Genomic DNA, 26,074 nt, shown 5'->3' with positions numbered 1-26,074 from the left:
ATAAGACTCAGCACTCCTGGATTTCTCCCACCCCTCCCTCCTGGGCACAGAGGCCGCTTGGTAAGTTCTGTGAGTGGGCCAACATCTACAGCATAGGCTTGAGTCCAAGGAAAATGAAATGGTATTCTCTCCCTTGTTGAATTTTATGACTTATTTACCATATTTCATTAGAAAATATCCTTTAAATGGGGTTTTTTGAATGACTGTTTCATTCTATTGCATGACACTAATTTAAGAATACCAAGTTTTCCTGGAAGAATATTTGTTCAAATTAAAAAACAGAAATAAAAGTTGAAATCTGCTTGACAAGACAGTTTCCCAAGGACTTCAATAACAAGTTTAATTACTGGTTAAGAAATCAAAGCAACAAGTCATATAAAATCCTTGGGTTTATTACTACTAGGTTGATGAAATAAAATAGAAACCCAGAACTCCCCTTTTCACAAGTTCAAGAGAAAGGATGAAGAACGAGTGGCTATTATATAACAGCCCTTAAAACCCTTTCTTCTTAGGGACTGGGGTTTGTATTAGATCAGTATTCCAACTCTGTCTAGGTCAGCTAGTATTAAAGTGTGTGTGTATTTTTTAATTTACTCACTTTATTCTCATCTCAATTCTTGAAATAACCATCTGAAGTGTTAATTACATATTTCTAACTTACACTAATACATAACCACTAAAATTCTAAGTGTTTACCCTAAGTCTAAAATCATCCCTTATACCATCAGCAGAAACACATAATAATCATGGTGACTAATCTGCCTACATCCTAAAACAAAGGCTTCAAAGATGTTATTACAATGTGAATAGAATGAAAAGGTTTCCACGTTTCACACGCACCATCCATAAAAAACTGAAACTCAATTCATGGGTTTACCACACTTTTATTACCAGTACTCAGCAGGAACTAAATAATCTTCAGGTGGTTACTTCTGTTTTTTCTGTTTCTTAGTGTGTCCACTTTTCTTTTGTCCTTTCTTCCTCTTCTTCTTAATGAGAACAGCTTTTTCTCCAATAAACAAATTTTTACACAGTCCTACATTTTTTGAAGCGGAATTAAGTCCCTCCTTAGGTTTACCAACATTCTTCAAACTGGGATTTGAATTTGGTTTTAATTTTTCTTTATTAACAGAACGCATGACTCTCAGTTTTCTTCCCATCAGTTCAGAATTATTTAATTTCAGAGCAAGATGAACAGCATCTGTATTCTGCAATAAAAATCAATATATTAATTTCTACCAGAAAATCCTCTGCCAAGAAACTAGTAAAATTCTGACTTGAATGGATTAGAACAATTTTTAAGCTTGCTGACAGACAGAAACCCCTCCCATTTCCATATCCAAGAGATTCGATCCCATGGGTTTCAACAACTGTCCTTGAAGTGTCGTGTTCACCATGCTCCTCATGAGTTTTCCCCCAGGAAGCACTCAGCTGCCTTGTCACAGTCAGGTAAATCACAATTCGACAGGCTTCATTTTTCTCATTGTAAAACGGGAGTTTCAGCCAAGATTAGTCATGTGCAATCTTCTAAATCAATGAACCTCCTCTTGTGTTAGTTGACTTGAGAGAAGGGAAGTCTGAGACGCTGAACTAGATGCCTTGCAGGATTTTGTTTATATTCCAAGTTCTATTACTTTTCTAGTGTAATATAGAACCACTAAATGCTAACAATCCTGAATATTCATATTTGTTAAAGGACCTTACAAACTTATCAAGCAATAGTAGACAGAAGAGAAAGTGAGGTAACTCCAATGCAGTAATGATGGAAACAAAAGGCTGTGACAACCTTTCTCAAAAGCTACCTCATAATAAAACATAGCAAGAGTATTAAACATGGTCACGTCTCTTTCTTTTTTTTTTTTTTTTTTTTTTACGTCTCTTTCATGACAGAGCAGAAAGCTAGCTGAGGACAAAGCACAAGCGGATTCCCAGGTGGAATATGTGTGACATTCCTCAGGCATTCCTTGGGTGCCCTTAAACTAAGGGAAGGGAAAAACAAATGGTTAACTGATAGGGATGACAGTCCTGTAAGTATGAGTGTCCATCAGTTTACAAACGTCTTAGTGATTTAGGAGGAAAAAGCATTCTTATCAATTGCCTAACACCCAGAGACCCACAGACTCAATTTCCTGGAGCCTTAACATCACCCTCCCCTCCACAAGGATGTGGGAAACAGAGGAAAAAGGGAATGTAAATAAAATTAAAATAGTTTATAATCTGTGGCCCATTGACAAATACTTGAAATAGGCAGAGTATAATGTTCCTCCAGGGAATTCTCAACTCTTTTAATTTTTAATGCCTACCAGAGGGAAAAACAAACTCCCTTAGCTTGACAATAGCCAGGCCTCCAGTATCCGAGTCTTCTTTAGCATATTAAAGTCCTTTTGGAAACCTCCCTTTGTCCTTAGCTCCCCTAAGTCCCAAGTATAAAATCAAGTCACCCCTCACACTTAAAATGCAGCCCTTTCTGTCCATGGGTCCTGTCCCCGTGCTTTTAGTAAAATCACCTTTTTGAATCAAAGACAGCTCAACAATTCTTCCTTGGCCTTCAGCTCTGGACTCCAACACCAACACTCCAAAAACTACGTCATTTGGTGCCCAACATGAGGTATGTCTTCTTTTCATCTGGACTGAGACTCAGCGCAAACTTGGGGAGTCCTTTCACTTCTCATCTTTTACTCTCATTTCTTTTTTTTTTTTTTTAATTTTTATTTATTTATGATAGAGAGAGAGAGAGAGAGAGAGAGAGGCAGAGACACAGGCAGAGGGAGAAGCAGGCTCCATGCACTGGGAGCCCGATGTGGGACTCGATCCCGGGTCTCCAGGATCACGCCCTGGGCCAAAGGCAGGCACCAAACCGCTGCGCCACCCAGGGACCCCCCCCCCTTTTTTTTTAAGACTTTTATTTATTTATTTATGAGAGACACAGAGAGAAACAGAGACACAGATAGAGGGAGAAGCAGGCCCCTCACAGGGAGCCCGATGTGGGACCCGGGCTGGGATCATGCTCTGAGCCTACTGGGCTGAAGGCAGAGGATCCATTGCTGAGGCACCCAGGCGTCCCCTTTACTCTCATTTCAAGGGCTTTTCAAGGAATATGGTCTCACTGGAACACTTTCATGCTAATTGTTCAAGTTGCAATCTTCTAGCCTCTGGCTAACTCACGAGAGGAGAAAGCCTGCCTTTTGGCTAAAAGTTAAGCACCCTGGATAAAAAGAGCCCTAGAAACTTGATGCTGTCTTTATTCCTGTCCTCATACAAAGTTGTCTAGGGGATGCCTATGTGGCTCAGTGGTTGAGCGTCTGCCTTTGGCTCAGGACTCGATCCTGCAGTAGAGTCCCGCATCAGGTTCCCTGCATGGAGCCTGCTTCTCCTTCTCCTTCTGCCTCTGTCTCTGCCTATCTCTCACTCTCTCTGTGTATCTCATGAATGAATGAATCAATCAATCAACCAATCATCTTAGAAAAGTTGTCTCTCTTGGGCACAGGACAGCCACGTAGGTGACTAGCATAGCTGCCAATCTTAAGATTCCCATGTAAAGGTTCCTCCTTACTAGTCTATGTGATCCCCTCCAAATCTCTTATCTAGCAGCTTCTTGCCACGAGACCTCCACTGGAGCCAGCCACAACCTGTACCCAACTGAATTAAAACCCAACCAGGGAAGGTTTCCTAGGGAAGTTGGTTGTAAATACCACGTGTTGAAATGTCACTTAGATCATGATGGATTTCAATCTTTTTCCACTTCATGGAAGGTAGAAATTCCGAGATTTAATACCTTACATATTCAGTACCTAAAATATTATTTACTAACATTAATATGGAGAAAGAGTGAACTGGAATGACTTTTGGTGAGGTATAATGACAGGAACGATAGTCTATCATGGCAGGTTCTGAGTTTAGGTTTCTGAAGATGTAATCTGAAGGTGACAGTGAGTTGTGTCTGAATGATGAAAGAGCAGTGACAGCCTGTCCAGTGCATTTCAGAGAACAGTGACAATCACTAGTCTCCCATACCTCAAAGAGTACGTAACCGAATCCTCTGCCAACTCCAGTAACTCGGTCTCTCACAATCCTTACTGCCACGATACTCCCACAATCCAAAAAGTGTTCCTCAACCGCAGATTCTTCAACTTCTAAAAAGAAATTCAGTCAGAAATATAAGTAAGAACAGGATTGCCTTAGAAAGTTGGAGATGTTTAATAATGTAGCAAGTTAACATAATACAGCTAATATAGTGAGCCCCATGAAAATTAGTCACATTATATTCCATACTTTTTTAAGTTAGTCTTAAAGCAAAACATCGTTATTATTTAGTTATTATTTTCCTGTTATTTTAATGATAAACAGGTGCTTTATTGGTTTAAATGAACTTACTGTACGGGAGATTTCCCACAAACACTGATCTCTTGTCCCTCTGAAACATAAAGAGAATAAAAATAACTAGAGCAGCAAATGGAAGCCATCCTAAAATGCACTCTTTCTCTCGCCCCACATATCTGACAGGTCTCCATTTCCTGATTTATTTTTTTTTTTTTTAAGATTTTATTTATTCATTTGAGAGACAGTGAGAGAGAAAGAAAGAGAGTGAGCACAAGGGGGAAGAGGGAGAAGCAGGCTCTCTGCTGAGCAGGGAGCCCGACAAAGGGCTCGATCCCAGGACCCTGAGATCATGACCTGAGCCAAAGGCAGAGGCTTAACCAACTGAGCCACCTAGCCGCCCCCTCCACCTCCTGATTGAACTCATACCAGTCCTCTATTTGATTGTTTCTTCCTTCTTCCCGCTCAAAGTGAGTGAGCATAAGAGGAAGTAGTTATTTTTTTTTTTTTATCACAGCTAACACGAACACATGGCCATGCTCAAAAAGGGCATGCTAGATTAGAAACTGTCTCTGTACCGGGCCAGACAGCAGGTATGCCAGGCTTGGCCAGCCGTGTGGTCTCTGTTGTAACTACCCCACCACCCCTGCCATCCACCCCCGCCATTAACATGTAACCTAATGTATATGGTTGTGTGCTATTAAGACTTTACTTAAATAACACAAGCAGCAGATGGATTTGGCCCTCAGGATGGGTCAATGGTCAAAGCCAGAGAGGTCATTTCTTAGCCATGGTAATGCACCCTCTGTTCCTGTGGTGAGCCCTTACAACGTAGCCTTTGCTCACTGTGAGATATCTTATAAACTGCAAATCTGGGCAGGTTGCTCCTGCATTTAAACCTGTGGGACTGCTCCTGGATAAAATCCAGACTCCTCAACACGGCAGGCCACTCTTCGTGATTTGGCCTCTTCCTAGTTCTTCAACAGCAACTCTTAACTGCTGTTCCTCCTCACACTCTTGCCGGTATCAAGCTTGATTCATCCTGCCGGTATCAAGCTCTTGCCGGTCCGAAGCCAATTAAATTTTGGCCTCCACTACATATACTATTTAAAATTTCTTGGGCCTAGATAACACGGACTCATCTTTCAAGTTTGACAGAGCACCTGTTCTCCTGGAAGCCCTCCTTTGTCCCTTCTTGCTGGCACCTCAAGTGTCCCTATCCTAAGCTGCCAAAGCATCTGGTGTACTTACTTATCATAAAATAGAGCCACAATCAGCCTGTCTGTTTTGTCTTCACCTTTATACTGTGAACCTCTAGAGAAGTGAGACTGTATCTCAGCACTGCATGCCTGACATAGAGTAGGGACTCAAAAACTGTTTAAGGAGCAGTTTACCTTTCTCAATCTCAGTATGTGAAAGAACATGTCAGCCCCAGTGATCTCCAATATCCCTTCCAGGGTAACTCTCTCTAATTGCTTGATCTAGGAGTGGTGGCTGGAAGCTGTTGACTGAGGTCCTTGTGCCACTCTGGGCACCAACACTATACCACAAAGGGCAAAAATGTTTCCTTCTCAGCTTCCTCACGCTCACTGCTGATTCCATTCCTCTCCTAGCAAAACCTCAGAAGAAAACGTTTCATTTTATGAGACTCTAGTTAAGTTCTTTACACAACTCAAGTACTACTTACAGATGAAGTCTCAGATGCAAGATCAACTCTAATACGAAATCCATCTGCAATTTGGGCACCGTTTCTGTATTATAAATACGAAGGGGAAAATGGCTGTTAAAAATAAGCACCGAATATTAACTGTAATATTCACTCTAAAGTCAAACCAAAGAATAACACATGTACTCACACAATCACTTAAATACAATCATTCTGTTCAAATCTCAAAGAGATAAAATTACCTTTTCAAGGCTTTTGTAGCAGAGCTCTCATCCTTAAACACAACATAAGCATTAATATATTTCTGATCAGGATGAATTTTACGTCTATACAACAAGAAAAGACAATATAAAAGCTATTAATCTCAAAGTCACTAAAAAAATACATAAGCATTAATATATTTCTGATCAGGATGAATTTTACGTCTATACAACAAGAAAAGACAATATAAAAGCTATTAATCTCAAAGTCACTAAAAAAATACAGCTTATTTCCTTCTCACTTTCAATCAACACCTATGACAAGAATTCCTGGGGGGAAGTTTCACCTCACTCTCTCTTTCTCTTTTTTTAAAGATTTTATTTATTCGTTCTGAGAGACAGAGAGAGAGAGAGAGGGAGAGACACAGTCAGAGGGAGAAGCAGGCTCCATGCAGGAAGCCCGATACAGGACTTTGATCCCGGGTCTCCAGGATCACATCCTGGGCCAAAGGCAGGTACTCAACCGCTGAGCCACCCAGGTGTCCCAGTTTCATCTCTTTTAATAACTACTTAATAACAACTCAAAAAATCACACACGACTTATACAGCTATTGGACAAAACATGTAACCTGTGCCTCCTTATTAGTCATCACTACAAGAGAGCAAGCAAGGCCACCCATGCAATGCTACAAGGCTAGAAATGATCATCTTAGCTGCAGCTCTGTACTTAACACACATATAAGTAGGTGTGACTGCCAACTTGATTCGTCTTACTGTAAAATAAAAACTACACAAATGTGTATAGCTTAGAGAAATATCAAAGATCAATACCCTTGCAGCCATTGTCCACCCCAAAGCCTCTCTCTGTGCCTCCCCTCCTCCAAAGGTAACCCCTCCCCCCCACTTTTACAGAAACCACCTCCTTGCATGTCTACGTGATTTTGTTACTCAAGTGTGTACTCTTTGATTATACTTTGGTCTTGTCCATTTGGGGACTCTGGAAGTCTTTTGAGTCTGGTTTAGTCTGTAGGATTCCCCCCCATCTCCTTTTGTTTTCTAAGACTTTATTCTCTCTTGGCAGAGAGAGCACACGAGTTGGGAGAAGGTCAGAGGAAGAGGCACAGGCAGACTCCCCACTAAGCAGGAAACCCGACGGGGCTCGATCCCAGGACCCCAAGATCTCAATCTGAGCCGAAGTCAGACACTTAACAGACTGAGCCATCCAGGTGCCCCTGCAAGGATTCCACTTTTCTCTCTCTTTTTTTAATAAAGATTTTATTTATTTATTTATTTATTCATTCATTCATTCATTCATTCATTCATTCATTCATCCATTCATCCATTCATTCCTAAGAGACATAGAAAGAGAGGCAGAGACACAGGCAGAGGGAGAAACAGGCTCCATGCAGAGAGCCCAACACAGGACTCGATCCTAGAATCACTCCCCGAGCCAAAGGCAGACGCTCAACAACTGAGCCACACAGGCGTCCCTCTCTCTCTTTACCTCACTGTTCAACCTAGTGAAATTTCCAAAGCCTGGATTTTGTTGAATGCAAGCTAACAATATAATTCAATGTGTACCTCTGTCCTTGCGATTTCTTGGCAAATTGGCAGCCAGATCCAGAGGTATGATCAGACTCAGACTGCACCCTTTTGTCAGGACTAGAGGTAGTGCTGTGTTCTTTCAACGGGAAACATGTCATGACTAGTTTTCACTCTTAGTAACTGCAGTTATTGCTGCTCAATGCCTACACCCACTATTTCACTAGGTTTCCAAAAATGGTCATGTAATTTAGATGTGACCAATCAGCAAAAAGGACCTACTAATGACCAGAGATTCTTCTCTGAAGACACGAACCTATTGTTTTTGAAGTAACAAAAACGCTAATAAACGAATGAGTAGCATCAAGAAAGATACTAGGAAACACCAGAGCATTATTCATGGCACTCTGTAATAATATACAACACTATGTGACAATTTTATATTGATAAAACTAGCTATGATTTACTGAATGCCTAATATAATATCAGGTACTGGTTAGACATTTTATGTATTTCATTTAATCTCACATCTCTGACATGGGTGTTACTTTTCTGATTTTATGGATAAGAAAGCTGAGACTCAGAGAAGTGCCATGATCACAAGGCAAGAAGTGGCAAGCCTAGGACTTAAAACACACCTATGTGACTCCAGGGACCCTACTCAGTCTGTGCAACACACATTTGCTGACAACATCCTAATTAGTATGTCCTACAGCAATCCTGGTGTTGTCATGTTTTCATCCTCTCCAAATTCATATACTGAAATCCATTTAATGCCCAATGTGATGGTAATAGAAGGTGAGGCCTTTGGGCATTGCTAAAGTCATAGGGTGAGATCCTCATGAATGGGGCTAGTGCTCTTAAAAAAAGTACCCCACAGAGCTCCTAGTCCCTTTTTAAATCTTATCTCACAATATAAAATGTGAGGACACAGTGAGAAGGCACTGGCTATGAATCAGGAAGCCGACCCTCACCAGAATGCAACCACGCTGGGACCCTAATCTCTGACTTCCCAGCCTCTGAAACTGTGAGAAAGAAATTTCTATTGTTTATAAAAAGCCATCCAGTCTGTGGTATTTTGTTATGGCAGCCCAAATGGACTAGGCCTAATCCCAAGACAACCTAAATGGAAAGTGACTTTAAAAACTCTTAACTGTACTGTTACTTGAGGAGAAAGGATCCTTGGCACAGGGAATAGGAAGGCAAGAATGCAGTTCTGCTCCCTTAGATGTGGCAAGAACATGTTTTGTATCAGGCTTGATAAGTTTTTTTTTTTTAAAGATTTTATTTATTTGGGGATCCCTGGGTGGCTCAGCAGTTTAGCACCTGCCTTTGGCCCAGGACGTGATCCTGGGGTCCCGGGATCGAGTCCCACGTCAGGCTCCCTGCATGGAGCCTGCTTCTCCCTCTGCCTGCATCTCTGCCTCTCTGTCTCTCTTCATGAATAAATAAATAAAATCTTTTAAAAAATATTTTATTTATTTTTATTTATGTTTTATTTATTTTATTCATGATAGACATAGAGAGGTTCACAACCTGAACCAGAGGCAGATGCTCAACTGCTCAGCCACCCAGGTGTCCCTTGATAGATGATTTAAAAACACTAATGACATCTAGAAGGTACAAAGCCAAGAATAGCATCACTCTCACCCTAAACAATAAGAAGCCACATAGCCTATAACATTGTAAGCCACCAGAGCTGAAGACAAAGTGAAACCCAGCAGCCTGAACCCTAAGCAAAGATCGGTCCACCTCAAGAGACAGGAAGCAGCTCTGGTTCACAGGACCGGTGCCAGACAAGCGAGTTGGACTGATTTTAGCTAATATTTAATAAACTGCTAAAGCTGAGTGTGGGCTGGTCCTGAAATGGCATCTCTGGAGGCCGCCAACACAGTGGTGCATGCCCATGAGTGGGCTCTGCCAATGTCCCTGGGGAATGACTGAGAGCGGGCGGGAGCCCAAAAGCACCCATGGAGCGTGTGGCTGGAGAAGAGAAGGGCCAAGGCTAGTGTGCAAAGGGCACAAAGCCCCACCAGGATTCTTCTCCCTACAGAGAGGGCTAAGCTGCTAGGGCAGAGGCAACAAACCCTGTCACCTCTAGGGCACAGGAGATATACCCTTGAGGCTGGAAGAATGGAGGCCTCCTGTCACAGTGAGGAGTGGGAAATGGTCTCCAGCACAAGACCCACCAAAGGCATCAGGCAGAGCATGGCTGCTATGAGAGGGAAGACCCCCGGACACACTGACACAGGGACAGATGGGGCCTGCCAGCATCTGCAGCCGAGCCAGGACATCAGTGAACCCCACAGCCACCTGACCAGACCACTAGAAAACAGCACTCTCTACACTGGATTTGCAATAAGATTTGAAACTTCTGCTCTTTAAAAGACACCCCTGGGACACTTGGTTGGCTCAGTGGTTGAGCATCTGCCTTTGGCTCAGGTCATGGTCCCAGGATCCTGGGATTGAGTCCCACATTAGGCTCCTCGCAGAAGCCTGCTTCTTCCTCTGCCTGTGTCTCTGCCCTTCTCATGAATAAAATCTTAACAAAAACAACAAAAAAAGACACCCTTAAGTAAGTTAGCCACAGACTGGGGCAAAATATCCAAAGCATGTACAACAGAAAAAGGTCTTACATTCAAAATAGAGAACTCCATACAACTCAATACTAAGCTGGGGCCCCTGGGTGGCTCAGTCAGTTTAGCATCCAACTCTTGATTTCTGTTCAGATCATGCTCTCAGGGTCATGGGATCAAGCCCCATGTTGGGCTCCACACATGGAGCCTGCTTAAGATTCTGTCTCCCTCTGCCCCTTCCCCATTCTAAAAAAATAAAAATTAAAATAAAAATTAAAAAATAAATAAATAAAATAAAATAAAATAAAATAAAATAAAATAAAATAAAATAAAATAAAATGACAAGCCACCAGAAAACGGGCAAAATTTTTCAAATGACACTTCTTCAAATAGATACAAACTGCCAATAAGCACATGAAAAGATAATTGATATCCTTAGTCATCAGCAAAACAGAAATTGAAACCACATGACAAACCTTCTGAATGGCTAAAAATTAAATGACTGACAAGTGCTGGTGAGGATGTGACACAACTGGAGTTCTCACACAACTGGTGGGATGTAAAATGCTACAACCACTTTGGAAATTATCTGGCAGCTTTTAGAAAACTGACATACCCACAAGACCCAGCAATCCCACACCTCCAGATACTTTAGCAAGAAAAATAATTTGTATACCAATGTTTTTAGAACCTGTAATTCATGATAGCCCCAATCCTAAATAACCTAAATATTCATCAAACTGGTGAATGATGAACACATTTTGGTACAGCCACACAATGGAATACTACTGGGCAATAAGAAAAAAAAAAAAAGAAAGAAAGAACAAGCCACTGAACATCCAGCAGCATGAGCGAATCTCAAAATCATCATGCTGAGCAAAAGAAGTAGGTAACAGTTATCTCCTGCATGATGAGTCCATATACATAAAATTTCTAGAAAACGCACGCTAACAACAGAGACAGGGAGCAGGTCAGTGGCTGCTTGGGGATGGGGTGGGGAGGCGAAGGCGATGATACAGAGTGATGTTAGTATTCAGTATCTTGACTGTGGGAATGATTTCATGAGCACGTACATACGCTAAATTCATAAAATTGTACATTTTAAATATATGCAGTTTATTGAAGGTAAGTGATGCCTTAATAATGTAGAAACAAAGCCAAAGGAATGGATTATATGAAAAAACAAAGTAAGTTTTACACGGCAAAATTCTCCAAGCAAAATAGCAGCTAAAAATAAGGAGAAATATTCATTAACTCAAATTACTAAAGGCTGATTTCCTTAACATCCACATATCTATGAGAAACTATTCAACAACAAAAAAATGGAAAAATGATGGTCAACAACTCAGATAAGCACAAAAGACTCTTGAATATATGAAAAGATGCTTGTTTCCAAGAGAAGTGCAAATTACAAGTATCATTTTTCACCTATCACTGAAAAGCTCAAAAACCTATATTTTGTAAAGGTGGGAGAATATACATCGGTTACCATCTCTAGGATAGCAGTCAAAATCACAAATGCAAATACATTTTTGACCAAACAATTCCACTACTAGAAAGTTTATCCTACAGATAATTCTCACATGTACAAAATTACATGAAAACAAGGTAATTCAGTCCAGCCTTATTTGTAATGGCCACAAGACTGCCACAACACATCAATGTCCAAGAGTGGAGAATTTGCTGACACAAGTTATGGCATACCTTACAGAATACAGAGATGCTCTGAAAAAGAACAGGGGGATAATTTTTACACTGATAAACATCTCCAGTTTATAGTAAGGGGAAAAAAGGAACATGTGGAGGAGTATGCACATTTAATACTACTAAGTCAAAAGTTATGTGTGTGGGGAGTAACATATATATGTGTGTGTATCAGTGTGTAAGTGCATAAAACGTCTCTAGGAGGTTATACAAAAAAGTAAAACCAGTAGCTGCCTAGAGCAGGAAAATGGCTAAGGGAAAAAGTCTAGGAGAGAAACTTTTTACTCCCTTCCTTTTTTTTTTTTTTTTTAAAGTAGGGTCCATGCACAGCATAGAGCCCAACGCCAGGCTTGAACTCATGACATGAGCTGAGGTCAAAAGTCAGACACTTGGGGATCCCAGGGTGGCTCAGCGGTTTAGAGCCTGCCTTCGGCCCAGGGCGTGGTCCTGGAGTCCCAGGATCGGGTCCCACATCAGGCTCCCTGCGTGGAGCCTGCTTCTCCCTCTACCTGTGTCTCTGCCTCTCCCTCTCTCTCTCTGCATCTCTCATGAATAAATAAATTAAAAAAAAAAAAAGTCGGATACTTAACCGAGCCGAGCCACCCAGGTGCCACTCACTGCATACACTTTTATACTTTATTTTTAACCATTTGTTTCATTATTTGTTCAAATAATTTTTAAAAATTTTTAATTGGGAGCAGGTGTCACAGAGGCCAATGGCAATCAGAGTGTGAAAATTCCATTTTTCTGGCACCAAAACTACTTAGGGCTATTGTACACTCCTATCAAGATCTTGGTTTCTGTTGACACTTGGGCCCTTCCAGCCTCAGAGAGGAATAGGCCTATATGGTCTGAAGAAGGTGGCCTGTGTCTTATCAAATTTCCCATTCCTTACAGCAGCTGGACAATGCCCTGTGTACGGCAGGACTGACATGTTTGGTTACCCAACAAACATTAGTGGAGTCAGTAACATATACTAACACATACTTATCAAGTGTTAACTATATACCTGACATTGTATGGGTATGGGAAAAAATTGGCAGAAACTCAGCCTGCCAAACAAATCTAAATTAGAGATGAATGTAGAAACAAAGTCACCAAAATGCTCAAAGGGACCACCTAATTAAAAAATCCTGTTATTGTAGGATTCCCAAGAATATTTTTAAATTTAGAGTATAGTCAACACATTACATTAGCTTCAGGTATAAAATGAAAGTTTATACAGTTTATACAGTTTCAAATGAAATCTTTTTTTAAAATATTTTATTTATTTATTTATTCATGAGAGACACAGGGAGAAAGAGAGGCAGAGATACAAGCAGAGGGAGAAGCAGGCTCCATGCAGGAAGCCCGACATAGGACTCGATCCCAGGACTCCAAAATCACACCCTGGACCAAAGGCAGGTGCTAAGCCGCCAAGCCACCAAGGGATCCCCTGAAAATTTTTTAAAAACTTTATTCAATCAGTACTGGCTGAGGTAACTAGGGACTTCTTTTTATTGAAACATAATTGACATATAACATTAATTTCTGTTGTACAATATGATTCGGTATATGCATATACTATAAAATGATCACCACAAGGAGTCTAGTTAACATCCATCACCGCACATGGTCACAAATTTTTTTATGATGAGAACTTTTTTTTTTTTTTAAAGATTTTATTCATTTGAGAGACAGCGAACACAAGCATGGGGAACAGCAGGCAGAGTGAGAAGCAGGCGCTCACTGAGCAGGGAGTCCGGTGTGGGGCTGGATCCCAAGACCCTGGGATCATGACCTGAGCCAAAGGCAGACACTTAACGACTGAGCCACTCACGTACCCCTTTATGATGAGACCTTTTAAGATCTACTCTCTTGGCAACTTTCAAATAACCAATACAGTATTATTACTGTAGTCGCCATACTGTACATTACATCTCCATGACTTATTTAGTTGTAACTGGAAGTTTGTACCTTTCGACCTCGTTCACCTTCTTCACACAGAGAAACCACCGAAGGGTTTCACCACAGAGAAGTCTGTGTCTTTGAATTCTTTTTTTTAAAGATTTATTAACTTTAGAGAGAGTGTACACGAGCAGGGGGACAGGGAGAGGGAGAGAAGCAGACTCCCTCCTGAATGTGGAGCCCAACACAGGGCTCAGTCCCACGAAACTGAGATCATGACAGGTAGCCCAAACCAACACACTCAACTGAGCTACCCAGTTGCCCCTTGAGCTGTTTTTCATTCACTGACTTACTTTACTTGGCTTAATGCCTTCAAGGTCCATGTTGTCAAAAATGGAAAGATTTCCTTCCCTTTTTTTCGGGCTGCATTCCTGCATGTACATGCGTGTGTGTGTGTGTCTCCCCCCATTCATCTATTGATGGACACTTATGATGCTTCCACGTCTTGGCCACTGTACTGCAATGTTTTCAAAGTATGTTATTTTATATATTTATATATTTTTTTATTTATATATATATGTTATATATATAAAATATATGGAAATAAATATTATATATATAAATACTATTTAGGTTTCATGTCCAGCATGGAGCCCAACATGAGGCTTGAACAAGAGCTGAGCTGAGACCAAGAGTTGGACGCTGAATGGCATGAGCCACCTAGGTACCATGACGGTATATTACTTTATCTATTATAACTGTACCTACATTCAGATGTTATCTGTATAACTATTAATATATCTATATCAAATATATACGTTTGTAAAATCTATATTACATGTGCTAGTTAGAAAAAAAAACAAAACCCAAGATCAGAGATTAATAGGAAACGCTGCACTTAACTGAAGGTAAATGAGAAATAAAGGTTTACACTTTAAACTGTACAACCTTATATTAACATATAACATTTTAAATGTTATATGTCAATTATATTTCAACTTTTAAGATTAATGAGAAATAAAGGAAGAGTAAAGAAACTTGAATGTCTTATCCTTGGCACCAAGTGGATAGGATAGGGGAAAATTCTCTGAAAATACGAACCACAAACCATACTACCAGTCTAGTTTCCAAACCCTCAGAGAGCCTGAAGTGGTATTAGACTCGCAGTACCCCCAGGTGACCAACAGAAGCAAACATGGAACTCTGGAAAAACCTAACCTACCAACAACAACTATGGGGCATTCCGGACTTTCAGATGCATCCTGACTTCAAATTATTAAGATATGGGAAAACGTGTGCCTTAGAACTGATAAAATATGGTATTTATGATTTATACTAGAATATCTGGGCACAAGACTTTCTTATTCTCTTCCAAGCACTATGCTCAATTAAACGCCCTTGAAATTTTTCATGGTACATTTTCTAGTGAGTTATTTTATAATACTTTCTGTGACTCTACCATTTATTTTAAGGCTTAAAAGACAAATATCTTACAAATTTATATGCTATTACAGACGTAAGAAAATGGTCAAGTATGACGTCTTACACAAATATAAAAATCCATGAAAACATGATCTCAACTTTTAACCAAAATGGAAAAGAGTTTAAATCTACTCCCTTTCTGTAATTATAAACTTACTTTATTGCTGCCAACTTTTTGGACAAAGTTCCCTCTGCTGGAATCTTTTAAGAAAAAAGAAAAAAAAAAAAGAGTATTAAAGAAAATTCATTATCTGAAATATTACTTCAAATTAATTGTATTTTAATTAACTGAATTCTAAATATCTTACTCTGATGTGATCATTTAAGACATTCGAGAGAAATACTGAATCAGAAACAACCATCCTAATGTTATATGAATGGGACCTGGAGGCTTAGAACAAAATATTCCAATGATGTAAGACCATATTCAGATTTCATAGGTATTAACTTTCCATCTAGATGGAAGTAGACATACTGTGCCCTTGAACTGTGTCAGGTGACTCAAAGGGGTCTCAGGTCATGAGAAGACACTGATGTTGAAGATGCATATGAAAAATTAAGGAAAACTTTTATAAAATAAGCTTGGAAAAAGGCAACATTTCTTAAATTAATATTTTATTGTAAATTCTACAGGACTTGAGATATCAAACTAAATTGGTAAATAATGTAAAGAAATATTATTTCAGCTGAGTGAAGTAAGTCAGTAGGAGAAGGACAAACATTATATGTTCTCATTCATTTGGGGAATATAAATAATAGTGAAAGGGAATATAAGGGAAGGGAGAAGAAATGTGTGGGAAATATCAGAAAGGGAGACAGAATGTAAAGACTGCTAACTCTGGGAAACGAACTAGGGGTGGTAGAAGGGGAGGAGGGCGGGGGGTGGGAGTGAATGGGTGACGGGCACTGGGGGTTATTCTGTATGTTAGTAAATTGAACACCAATAAAAAATAAATTAAAAAATAAATAAATAAATAAAATAAAATAAAATAAAATAAAATAAAATAAAATAAACAACAAAACAAACAAACAAACAAAAAAAAAGAAATATTATTTCAACCAAATGTCTAAAAGTTGATATATGCCAGCTGGCAAAAACAAACAAACAAAAACAAAAACAAAAAAACAAAAACACCCCATGGTATCTTTAATTGGGCAAATAAGGGAATCCCCTTTACATTCAAGCTCACTTTAGTTTCAGTCATATATAGTATTCATTTATTTATTTATTTATTTAAAGATTTTATTCATTTATTTATTTGAGAGAGAAAGAGCACAAGCAGGAGGGGCAGAGGAAGAGGGAGAAGCAGACTTCCCACTGAGCATGGAGAACAACACAGAGCTCCATCCCTGGACTTTGAGATCATGACTTGAGTGGAAGGCAGATACTTAACCAACTGAGCCACCCAGGTGCCCATATATAGTATTCCTTTAGTACTATTTAAGAGTGAATGGGGTAGGGAGGGACAACTTTATGGAGTAGATGGAAATTCAAATCAACAACTGTGACTGTCAGGATATACCAATACGGTCAAGATACTGAGAAGGCAAAGGTGAAAAGAAACAGACCTGCAAGTTCGCAGGTCAGGAACACCTATGAATGTCAATTTAATTTAAGGCAGTAATTCTAAATCTCTGAAAATCTTTCTTAGTCATCCAAAATATAGCAAAACTAAGGAATTTTCAGTTTGTCCTGTTCAAACTGCTAACATACAACATAACAGTGCAAGACATGAGAAATGCCCAAGTGAATTATCAATAGGTGAATGACAGTCATCAACACACATTTATTGGGTGCCTTATAGGAGCCTGCAACCATCTAGATCCTATTATTGAAGATACAAATGAGTAAGTGTAATATAAGGCAATAAGGTACAAAAACAATTTAGAGGAAAAAAAATACCACTTAATGATATAAAGTATCAGAAAAAACTCGAGTGACATTTTCTTTTTTAAAACTTTATTATTTTTTTAAAGATCCATTTATTTGAGAGAGACTGCACTGCATGCAAACACGGGGGTGGGGGAGGAACAGATGGAGAGGGAGAAGAGAATCCCAAGTGGACTCCTGAGCCCATTGCTGAGCTTGATCTCACAATCCTGAGATCATGACCTGAGCTGAAATCAAGAATCGGACATTTATAACTGCCTGAGCCACCCAGGTACCCCAGAATAAGTCACATTTTCATTGTCTACAAAAATACAGACAGTATCTTAATAGACAAAATGAGATTTCAAGAAGGATGCCCAACAAAACGAATGAACTGAGCAAAAGGACAGGAGTGAGAAAACCCAAGTGTATGGTCAGCATTGAGGGAAGCTTCAGAGCTGCAGAAAAGTCTCATCATGTGGAGGTACACATGGCCTCAGGGCCACAACATGACAAGTGTCAGGCTATGAACCAGGACAGATTTCACTCACAGAAAGAAAAATGTAAGAAGTTTAGGCAATTCCATATAGGTTTGATGTGTATAATGTGCAGGTACTGGTGACCCAAGGATGAGCAAGACAAACAGTACCAGCAATCACTGCTTTCAGTCTGGTGGGACACATGAACAATGTAGTAATTAGAGAAGTGTATCATAAGGACCGTGATGAAGTATACAGTGCTACACAGTGCACAGCAGGGTCAGCAAACAGACCAGTAATCCAGGGACAGGGAAGAATCTGGTCAGGTTCCTCAAAAGTAATACCAGGCCAAGGTGTGTATGTGTGTGTGTGTAATAATCCTGAGTTTCACTAAGAATTTTTGGGAAAACTAAGTTCACAGTGGGTATGCTGAACAGAAGTAGACTGAGGGTAGAAACCATAACAAGCCTCTGCAACTATTCTGGCAAGAGGTAATGAGGAGTTAGGTGGAACAACGCAGGAAGAAAGGAAGGACTCTTGGGGGGAAAAAAAAACACAGCTAAAAAATAGGCAGGGATACCAACAATAAATAGGCTGAGTGGGCAAAGAGTCCAAGGCAATGAAAAGGAAGCCTTGGTGGCACTAATTCACACAGAATATCAGCACGCAGCACGGGATGGGGCCAGGGAGAGTGGAGGTGGACACAGACATGCTGAAACCCGGGTGCCAAAGATACCCAAGTGGATGTGTCAGGGACAGATCTGATAGGGATAATGGGACTCCAAAAGGCAGACAAAATATATATGAAAAGAGAGAGAAACAAACACCATGACAGAATCATGGAGACTGCCAAAAACCTTGGGAAATGTCTATTTTTAAGAGAAAGAACACATGTGCCAAGTGTGGGGGTGGGGGCAGAGGGAGAAGGAGTCTTAAGCAGACTCTGGTCCAAGCGAGAAGCCCAAATCAGGGCTCGATCTCATGACCCTGAGATCACAACGTAAGGCAAAACCCAGAGAGTTGGACACTTAACAGACTGTACCCCCTAGAATCGTCTACTTTTAGACAAGAGGGCAGTTTTGTCCTCTGGGGACATCTGGCAATGACTGGAGAAACTTTGGGTAGTAACAGCCTGGGTGGGGAGGGTGCTACCAGAATCTAGTGGGTAGAGGTCAAAGATGCTGCTAAACATCCTCTAATGCACAGGGCAGCCTCCAATAACAAAGAATAATCTGGCACCAAATATCCATATATCAAGGCTGAGAAATCCCATTTTAGAGAGTCACATGAGGAAGAACAGTTAGAAACAGGGATTAAACTTTTCTTTTATTCTAATGTGCATTAATTACACTTAAAAATTATAAATGAGAATAAAAAGAATGATGCTATTTCACGCTCCAAGAAGCACGGCTATAACTCGTCTATAGAGTGTTCAGTTGGTGAAATCAGATATCATCTCCTTCTATAAAGGTTTAATATTAAATTGATTTACAAAACAAAAACAAAAACAAAAATCAAATTTGTCTGCCTGGGTGACCGAGTGGCTCACTCTGTTAAGCATCTGACTTTTTTTTTTTTTTTTAAGATATTATTTATTTATTCATGAGAAACAGAGAGACAGAGAGGCAGAGAAACAGGCAGAGGGAGAAGCAGGCTCCATGCTGGGAGCCCTACGCAGGACTCGACCCTGGGTCTCCAGGATCACGCCCTGAGCCGAAGGCAGTGCTAAACCGCTGACCCACCCAGGCTGCCCAAGCGTCTGACTCTTGATTCTGGCTCAGGTCATGACCTCAAGGTCATGAGATCAAGCCCTGCATCTGGCTCTGTGTTCACCAGGAAGCTGGCTTGGGATTCTCTCTCCCCCTCCCTCTGTCCCCCCGACCCCCCGCCCAAGCTCATGTATAGAGCATATATGTCCACTCTAATAAATAAAATCAATCTTGAAAAAAAAATTAAATAAATAGAAACTTTGGCTTCCTATGCTCTGAATTTAAGTACTGTTTGCAGTAATCACACAAACTTTCTGTATTGAATGCCTAGGATTCTAGAAATGCTATTCAACATGTTTTAATGTTCTGCAAACAAGTCACACATCCACCCTCCAACAATGGTATCATTTTACTATGTGAACTCATTAAATATGAACAGAATCCAAGTGCCAGCACTACATACTAAGAGCATCTCTTCTCTTCAATTAGATTTGAACCTGTTGATTCAAAAAAGTTGTGCTTCTCCATCTCGCTAATACCATCATGTTAGTAAGTCTGACTTAAATGCAATACATTTTAAGATTTGCAATTTCAAGTTGGGGAGAACACATACCAAAGAACGAAATCGTACAGAATCTATTTGTCCATACTCTCTAAAAAATGATTTCAGCTTCTAAAAAAAAGAAAAAAAAAGTATATATATTCTTCAGTTTACTTTAGAACATCAAATAAGTGCTATAAAAAGGAATTAAGTAAAACTGATAATATTTTATTGCCAGGTTTTATTTTAAGAATATTTCAGGAATAATTGACTATTCAGATAAAAGACAAAAAATTTGGCTGAAAGTTATATATGTTTATATAATATAAACACAACTCAAGTTATTACTACCTATAAGGTACACATTTTTGTCTTTCAATCTTTTATAATCTTTATCACATATAAATTATAAAGGTAGGACTTAACCCCACACAATGGAAGAAACTTAGGATGTATGCATCCATTTATAAAACAAACATTCATTGAGCCTCTTACTATGCACTAGGCACTATTTCAGGTTTACTTTCTAGTAACATGTAACAGAAGAAATAGCTAGGAGAAAAAAGAAAACCCTAATAGGAGGCCACTGCAATACTTCAAGAAGATTTGCAAAAGCTTGTATTAGGGCACTGACTACGGTAATGGAAAGGAATGGGTGTATACTGGAATCAATCTAATTAATCTAGTCATTTATAATGAAGTCAATATGTTAACAACTTATTAATCATGCAGTTATTCAATGAAGGAAGAATAAACTAAGCTATGAATTATTAACACTGAATCTTTACAACATGCAGATTATACACTTACCTTCTTATTACATGTGACAGGCAAATTCCCAACAAACACAGTTCTCTCATTCTTTAATTTCTCCTCTTCTTGGTTGATTTCAATTTTCTTTCTTTGATTTAAAACTATGTGGTCTACATCAAGTACTTTTTTATCTGCTACATTAATACCAGATTGAAAATTATTCCTTTTCTGTTCCTGTTTTTGATGAATTTCTTCTTCTAAATCACGACTTGCTAGAGTGTTTTTCCTTTACAAGGCAAAAGAAAATAAAGAGCAAAAAGAAAAGAAGAAATGAGTCCTGGAAGTCAGGTGTAGTATTTGACAAAGTACAAGGATTAGAAAATATTTCCACCTGTGCTTTGTACTTACTGTAGAGTCTGAGATTCTCTCTTTCCCCCTCCCTCTGACCCTCCCCCTACAACCTCATACACATGGTCTCTCTCTCTCACAAAAAAACTCCTACCTACTTTTGCTTCCCTAAATATAAATTCATGATTCATAAATATATGTAAATTTAAAAAGCAGCATTCTCAAAGTGACCATTTTTTTCCTAAATTTTGACCAGTATTACTCTTCCACTAGAGCATAAGTTCCACTGAGGGTTCATGTCTAGTTTTTTGTCCACTATGGCATATAAAGTACTGAGCAGGAGTGAAAGGAACCAAGACAACATGGTGAGGTAGGAACCAGGTCAAGGACCATGATTGTTAGGAAAATGTGCTTAGACAGTATCCCATAGAGTCTAAGGAGCCACTGAGGACTTTGGAGATTGCCTAAAAAAGATCATTTGGGCAGCAGAGCAGAAGATAATTATGAAGAGGTGAAGGGTGGAAAAGGGAGATCAATAAGAAGATAGTTGTAACAGCATACTATCTAAGAAGACAACAGACCAACTAGAGAAAGAGAAGGGTGGAAAGGCAGAAAAAGATCAAAGAGATCAGCATCATCAGGACTCAGCAGCTGATTAGATGTGCAGGGAAAAAAAGAGAGTGTAAGATGACTCCCAAGTTGTTGGCTCAGGCAACTGGAAGGCTGGTGGTATCACTCACGCAGAGGAACAGGCTTGATGAAGATAAACAGCTCAGTCTGAAGCATTCTGAACTTAAAGTGCAGTTGACTCTTGAGCAACATGTATGAACTCCACTTACAAGTGAACTGTTTTCTAATAAATATAGTACAGTACTATAAATGTATTTTCTCTTCCTGATGATTTTCTCAGTAACATTTTTTTCTCTAGTTTACTTTATTGTAAGAATAAACACTATACTAAAAAAGCAACCTACAGAATGAGAAGATATTTTCAAATGACATATCAAATAAAGGCTAGTGTGTAAGATCTATAAAGAACTTCTCAAACTCAACACCCAAAAAATAAATAATCCAGTCAAGAAATGGGCAGAAGACATGAACAGACATTTCTCCAAAGAAGACCCACACATGGCCTAAAGACACATGAAAAAAAATGCTCCTTGTCACTTGGCATCAGGGAAATACAAATCAAAACCACAATGAGATACCACTTCACACCAGTAAGAATGGCTAAACTCAGGAAACAGCAAATGTTGGCACAGATGTGGAAAGGGGAACCCTCTTGCACTATTGGTGGGAATGTAAGCTGGTTCATTCACTCTGGAAAACAGGATGGAAGTTCCTCAAGAAGTAAAAATAGAGCTACTCTGTGACCCAGCAATTGTACTACTGGGTATTGACCACAAAGATACAACCGTAGTGATTTGAAGGGGCACATGCACCCCAATGTTCATGGTAGCAATGTCCACAATAGCCAAACTGTGGAAAGAGCCCAGATGTCCATCAACAGATAAATGGATAAAGAACATGTGAGATAATATACACAATAGAATATTACTGAGCCATCAGAAAGGATGAATACTTGCCTTTTACATTGATGTAGATAGACTGGAGAGTATTATGCTGAGTGAAATAAGTCAATCAGAGAAAGACAATTACATGTTTTCACTTATATGTGGAATATAAGAAACAGCACAGAGGAACATAGAGGAAAGGAGGGAAAAACTGAATGGGAAGTCATGAGAGGAGGAGACAAACCATGAAAGACTTAACTACAGGAAACAAACTGCGGGTTGCTGGAAGGGATCCAGAGGAAATGGGGTAATTGGGTGATGAGGACATGGAGGGCAGCCTGAGTGGCTCAGCGGTTTAGCGCTGCCTTCAGCCCAGGGCGTGATCCTGGAGACCTGGAATCGAGTCCCACGTTGGGTTCCCTGCATGGAGCCTGCTTCTCCCTCTGCCTATATTTCTGAGCACTGGATGTTACATGCAACTGATGAATTACTGAACACTACATCGGAAACTAATGACATACTATATGTTGGGGAATTGATTATAAATTACAAAAACAGGGATCCCTGGGTGGCGCAGTGGTTCAGCGCCTGCCTTTGGCCCAGGGTGCGATCCTGGAGACCCGGGATCGAATCCCACGTCGGGCTCCCGGTGCATGGAGCCTGCTTCTCCCTCTGCCTGTGTCTCTGCCTCTCTCTCTCTCTCTCTGTGTGACTATCATAAATAAAAATTAAAAAAAAAAAATAAATTAAAAAAAACAGAACTATATATAACATAAAATATATAAACGTGTATTTTATGTACTGCTTATGGTACTGGTAAGGCTTCTGGTCAACAGGAAGCTATGAGTAGTTAAGTTTTGGGGGAGTCAAACTTCTATGTGGATTTTTGACTGTGTGGGGGTTGATGCCCCTAAACATTCCATTGTTCAAAGGTCAATTGTATATAGAAAATATAGATGCAGATGTTAGCAGGTAAACAGATTCACAGCTCAGGAGAGAAAACAGAACAATGCAGCCATGGGCATAAATGAGGTTGCCCAGAATGAATGGTAGAAAAAAGTCAGTGACCAAACACAGAATCCTGAGGAAAATCAACATTTACAGAGCAGTCAGAAGAAAAGGTACCCACAGTAACACTGAGAAGAAACAAACAAGAGGAGAATCAGAAGAGATTGCTACTTAACAGCTGCAGAAAAAAGTACCCATGAGAAATACAAGAGAAGACTCATGAGACAAAGGCTTTATTGTCTATTAAATATGGCAACTAGGTCAGCATGGCTCCACTGAGCACTGTTTCAGATCACAGAAAAAGAAACACAACAAGCAAAGAATCAGACTACAAGTTCATGGAAGAGAAAACAGATCAAGAAAAGAAGAGCACACAAGTATCACATTTTTCTGAAAGCTTGACTATGAAGGGAAGGAAGGTAGCAAATGGAAACATGACTATAGGTAGGGTTTGGTTTTGTTGGATTTCTCTTTTTAGGATGATAATCTTGAGCACATTTGTATAGCAGACAGAGGAAAGATACAGGAAAGAAAAGAAAATGGATATATTTGAGGACATAATCCAGAAGGAGGTAGAAGAGGTCTGTAGTATACACAGCAGGGGTGACTGATTTAATTTGGACAAGGAAGAAAACAACTTTCTCTGAGGGAAAAGCAAAGAAATTAAGGATATGCATAAATACACTAAGTAGGAGGTCAAAGAGTAGTAGTGAGTAACTGTTAGCAATGAACAGCTGTGACTAGGTAACATCATCAATAGTGATAGAGAAACGAGACTTCAGGGGCTTAAAGGAAAGGTACATGGGAACCTGGATGTGACTGCTATTTGGATCTTGATCAAATCAACTGTAAAGAAAAATTTTTTAAGCTAATGGCAGAAATCTGATCTCCAACTTAGTAAACTCAAGAAAACAAAACTCATCTTCATGCTGAATTATTTACACATTTAGATTACAGATCTCAGATTTGCTTCCACTTAATGAGGGAGTCATGAATGGGGTCAGGATGAAACAAGACTGGCCAAGTATTAATAACTGTTGACACTGGGTATGTGAGGTTCTCTTCTCTTCACCCTTTTCAACTTTTGAATACGTGTGAGATTTTCCGTAATAATTTTTTTTTGTAAAAATTAGAACTACAAAATGAGAAAAAAAGATGAACACTGCAGGTGCAAAATCTCAATTTCTTTACCATCTAATTTCCTCAACATCAACTTAAGAGAATTCTACCAACCTTTTGTCTGCATCAGAAAGTTTTTTCTTCGCTTTCACTGATTTTGAAGGTTCTTGCAAAAGTGGTCTCTGAATTTGAGATGTACTTTCTTCCTCCTCATCCCGTTTCCTTTTCGTGGTGGTTTCCTTTTAAAAGTCGTAAGTTAAAAAAAAAAATAAATTAAAAAAAAAAATAAAAGTCGTAAGTTATGTTTGAGATCTCACCTTTTAAAATCATTTAACAGGGATCCCTGGGTGGCGCAGCGGTTTGGTGCCTGCCTTTGGCCCAGGGCGCGATCCTGGAGACCCGGGATCGAATCCCACATCGGGCTCCCGGTGCATGGAGCCTGCTTCTCCCTCTGCCTATGTCTCTGCCTCTCTCTCTCTCTCTCTCTCTGTGACTATCATAAATAAATAAAAATTAAAAAAAAAAATAAAATCATTTAACAGTCTTTCTAAATTAGCAATTTTTCTGTCCCACCGGATGTCCAGTAGTGAAAGGTTACTTAAATTCTCTCCGCCCCACTCTGGAAACCACGCACTGAGAGGTAAACTGCTTAGGTTTTTGTTGTTGTTGTTGTTGTTTGTTTTTTAAAGATTCTGTTTATTCATGAGCGATACCCGGGGAGAGGCAGCGACACAGGCAGAGGGAGAAGCAGGCTCCCCGCCGGGAGCCTGATGCGGGACTCGATCCCAAGACCCCGGGGTCACGACCTGAGCCAAAGGCAGGCAGACGCTCGACCGCAGAGCCACCCAGGCGGCGCAGGCTGCGTGTTTTAGAAGCCTATCCAACGGGCCCGTCGGAAGAGCACCCGGTGACTTACTCTGGGCACAGGCACGTACACGGGCTGAAGCTGAGGCTCTGAAGAGCTGAAGAGGGACGCCAGGCGAGCTGCGCTGTCTCCGGAGGGACGCCTGCCCTGGAACAAGCTGCGGGCGACTTGTCCAACCACATAGTCTCCGGTCAGAGTCCCGCGAACGTCGTCGTCCGGGCGTTCTCTGGACACGGACGCCACAGAGTCAGCCATGCCACGTCCCACCGCTCCGCCCGCCCGAGCTCCCGAAGGCTTGCCTCGTGCCACTCACCCTTCCTCCGCACCTCCCTTTTTCTTCCGTTTGTTCTTCCCTTCCACCAGCATTCTCATCCCACGGCTCCAGACACACCAGCCGGCCCCCGAGCCCGCGCCCGCGCCCGCGCCCGCACTTCCGGCTCTCGGCCACTTCCGCCCCCGGAACCACGCCCCTTCCGCTCTGGGCTGCGTGGGAG

At 40.3% G+C, this 26,074-nt stretch overlaps 1 protein-coding gene across 4 annotated transcripts; it reads right to left on the bottom strand.

Annotated features, from left to right (window-relative positions):
• Positions 1-864: 864 nt before the first annotated feature.
• Positions 865-26,049, bottom strand: RBM34 (RNA binding motif protein 34). 4 transcript variants are annotated; one of them, XM_077894437.1, is made up of 11 exons: positions 25,894-26,049; positions 25,632-25,806; positions 24,830-24,954; positions 20,784-21,012; positions 20,046-20,105; positions 15,532-15,575; positions 6,226-6,309; positions 6,005-6,068; positions 4,375-4,414; positions 4,015-4,133; positions 865-1,208 (listed from the first exon to the last, which is right to left on the bottom strand). In XM_077894437.1, exons 1-11 carry the CDS (start codon positions 25,950-25,952, stop codon positions 927-929), a joined length of 1,281 nt encoding a protein of 426 aa, XP_077750563.1. In that variant the 5' UTR covers positions 25,953-26,049; the 3' UTR covers positions 865-926. The 4 variants fall into 4 exon arrangements, with proteins under 4 accessions (XP_077750563.1, XP_077750565.1, XP_077750564.1 ...); XM_077894439.1 differs by lacking the exon at positions 6,226-6,309; XM_077894438.1 differs by lacking the exon at positions 20,046-20,105.
• Positions 26,050-26,074: the final 25 nt, after the last annotated feature.

The sequence above is a fragment of the Canis aureus genome, chromosome 4 (assembly GCF_053574225.1).
Source record: "Canis aureus isolate CA01 chromosome 4, VMU_Caureus_v.1.0, whole genome shotgun sequence".
NCBI lineage: Eukaryota > Metazoa > Chordata > Mammalia > Carnivora > Canidae > Canis > Canis aureus.
Note: the sequence above shows the minus strand (reverse complement) of the source record. Positions and strands in the feature narration are given on the sequence as shown.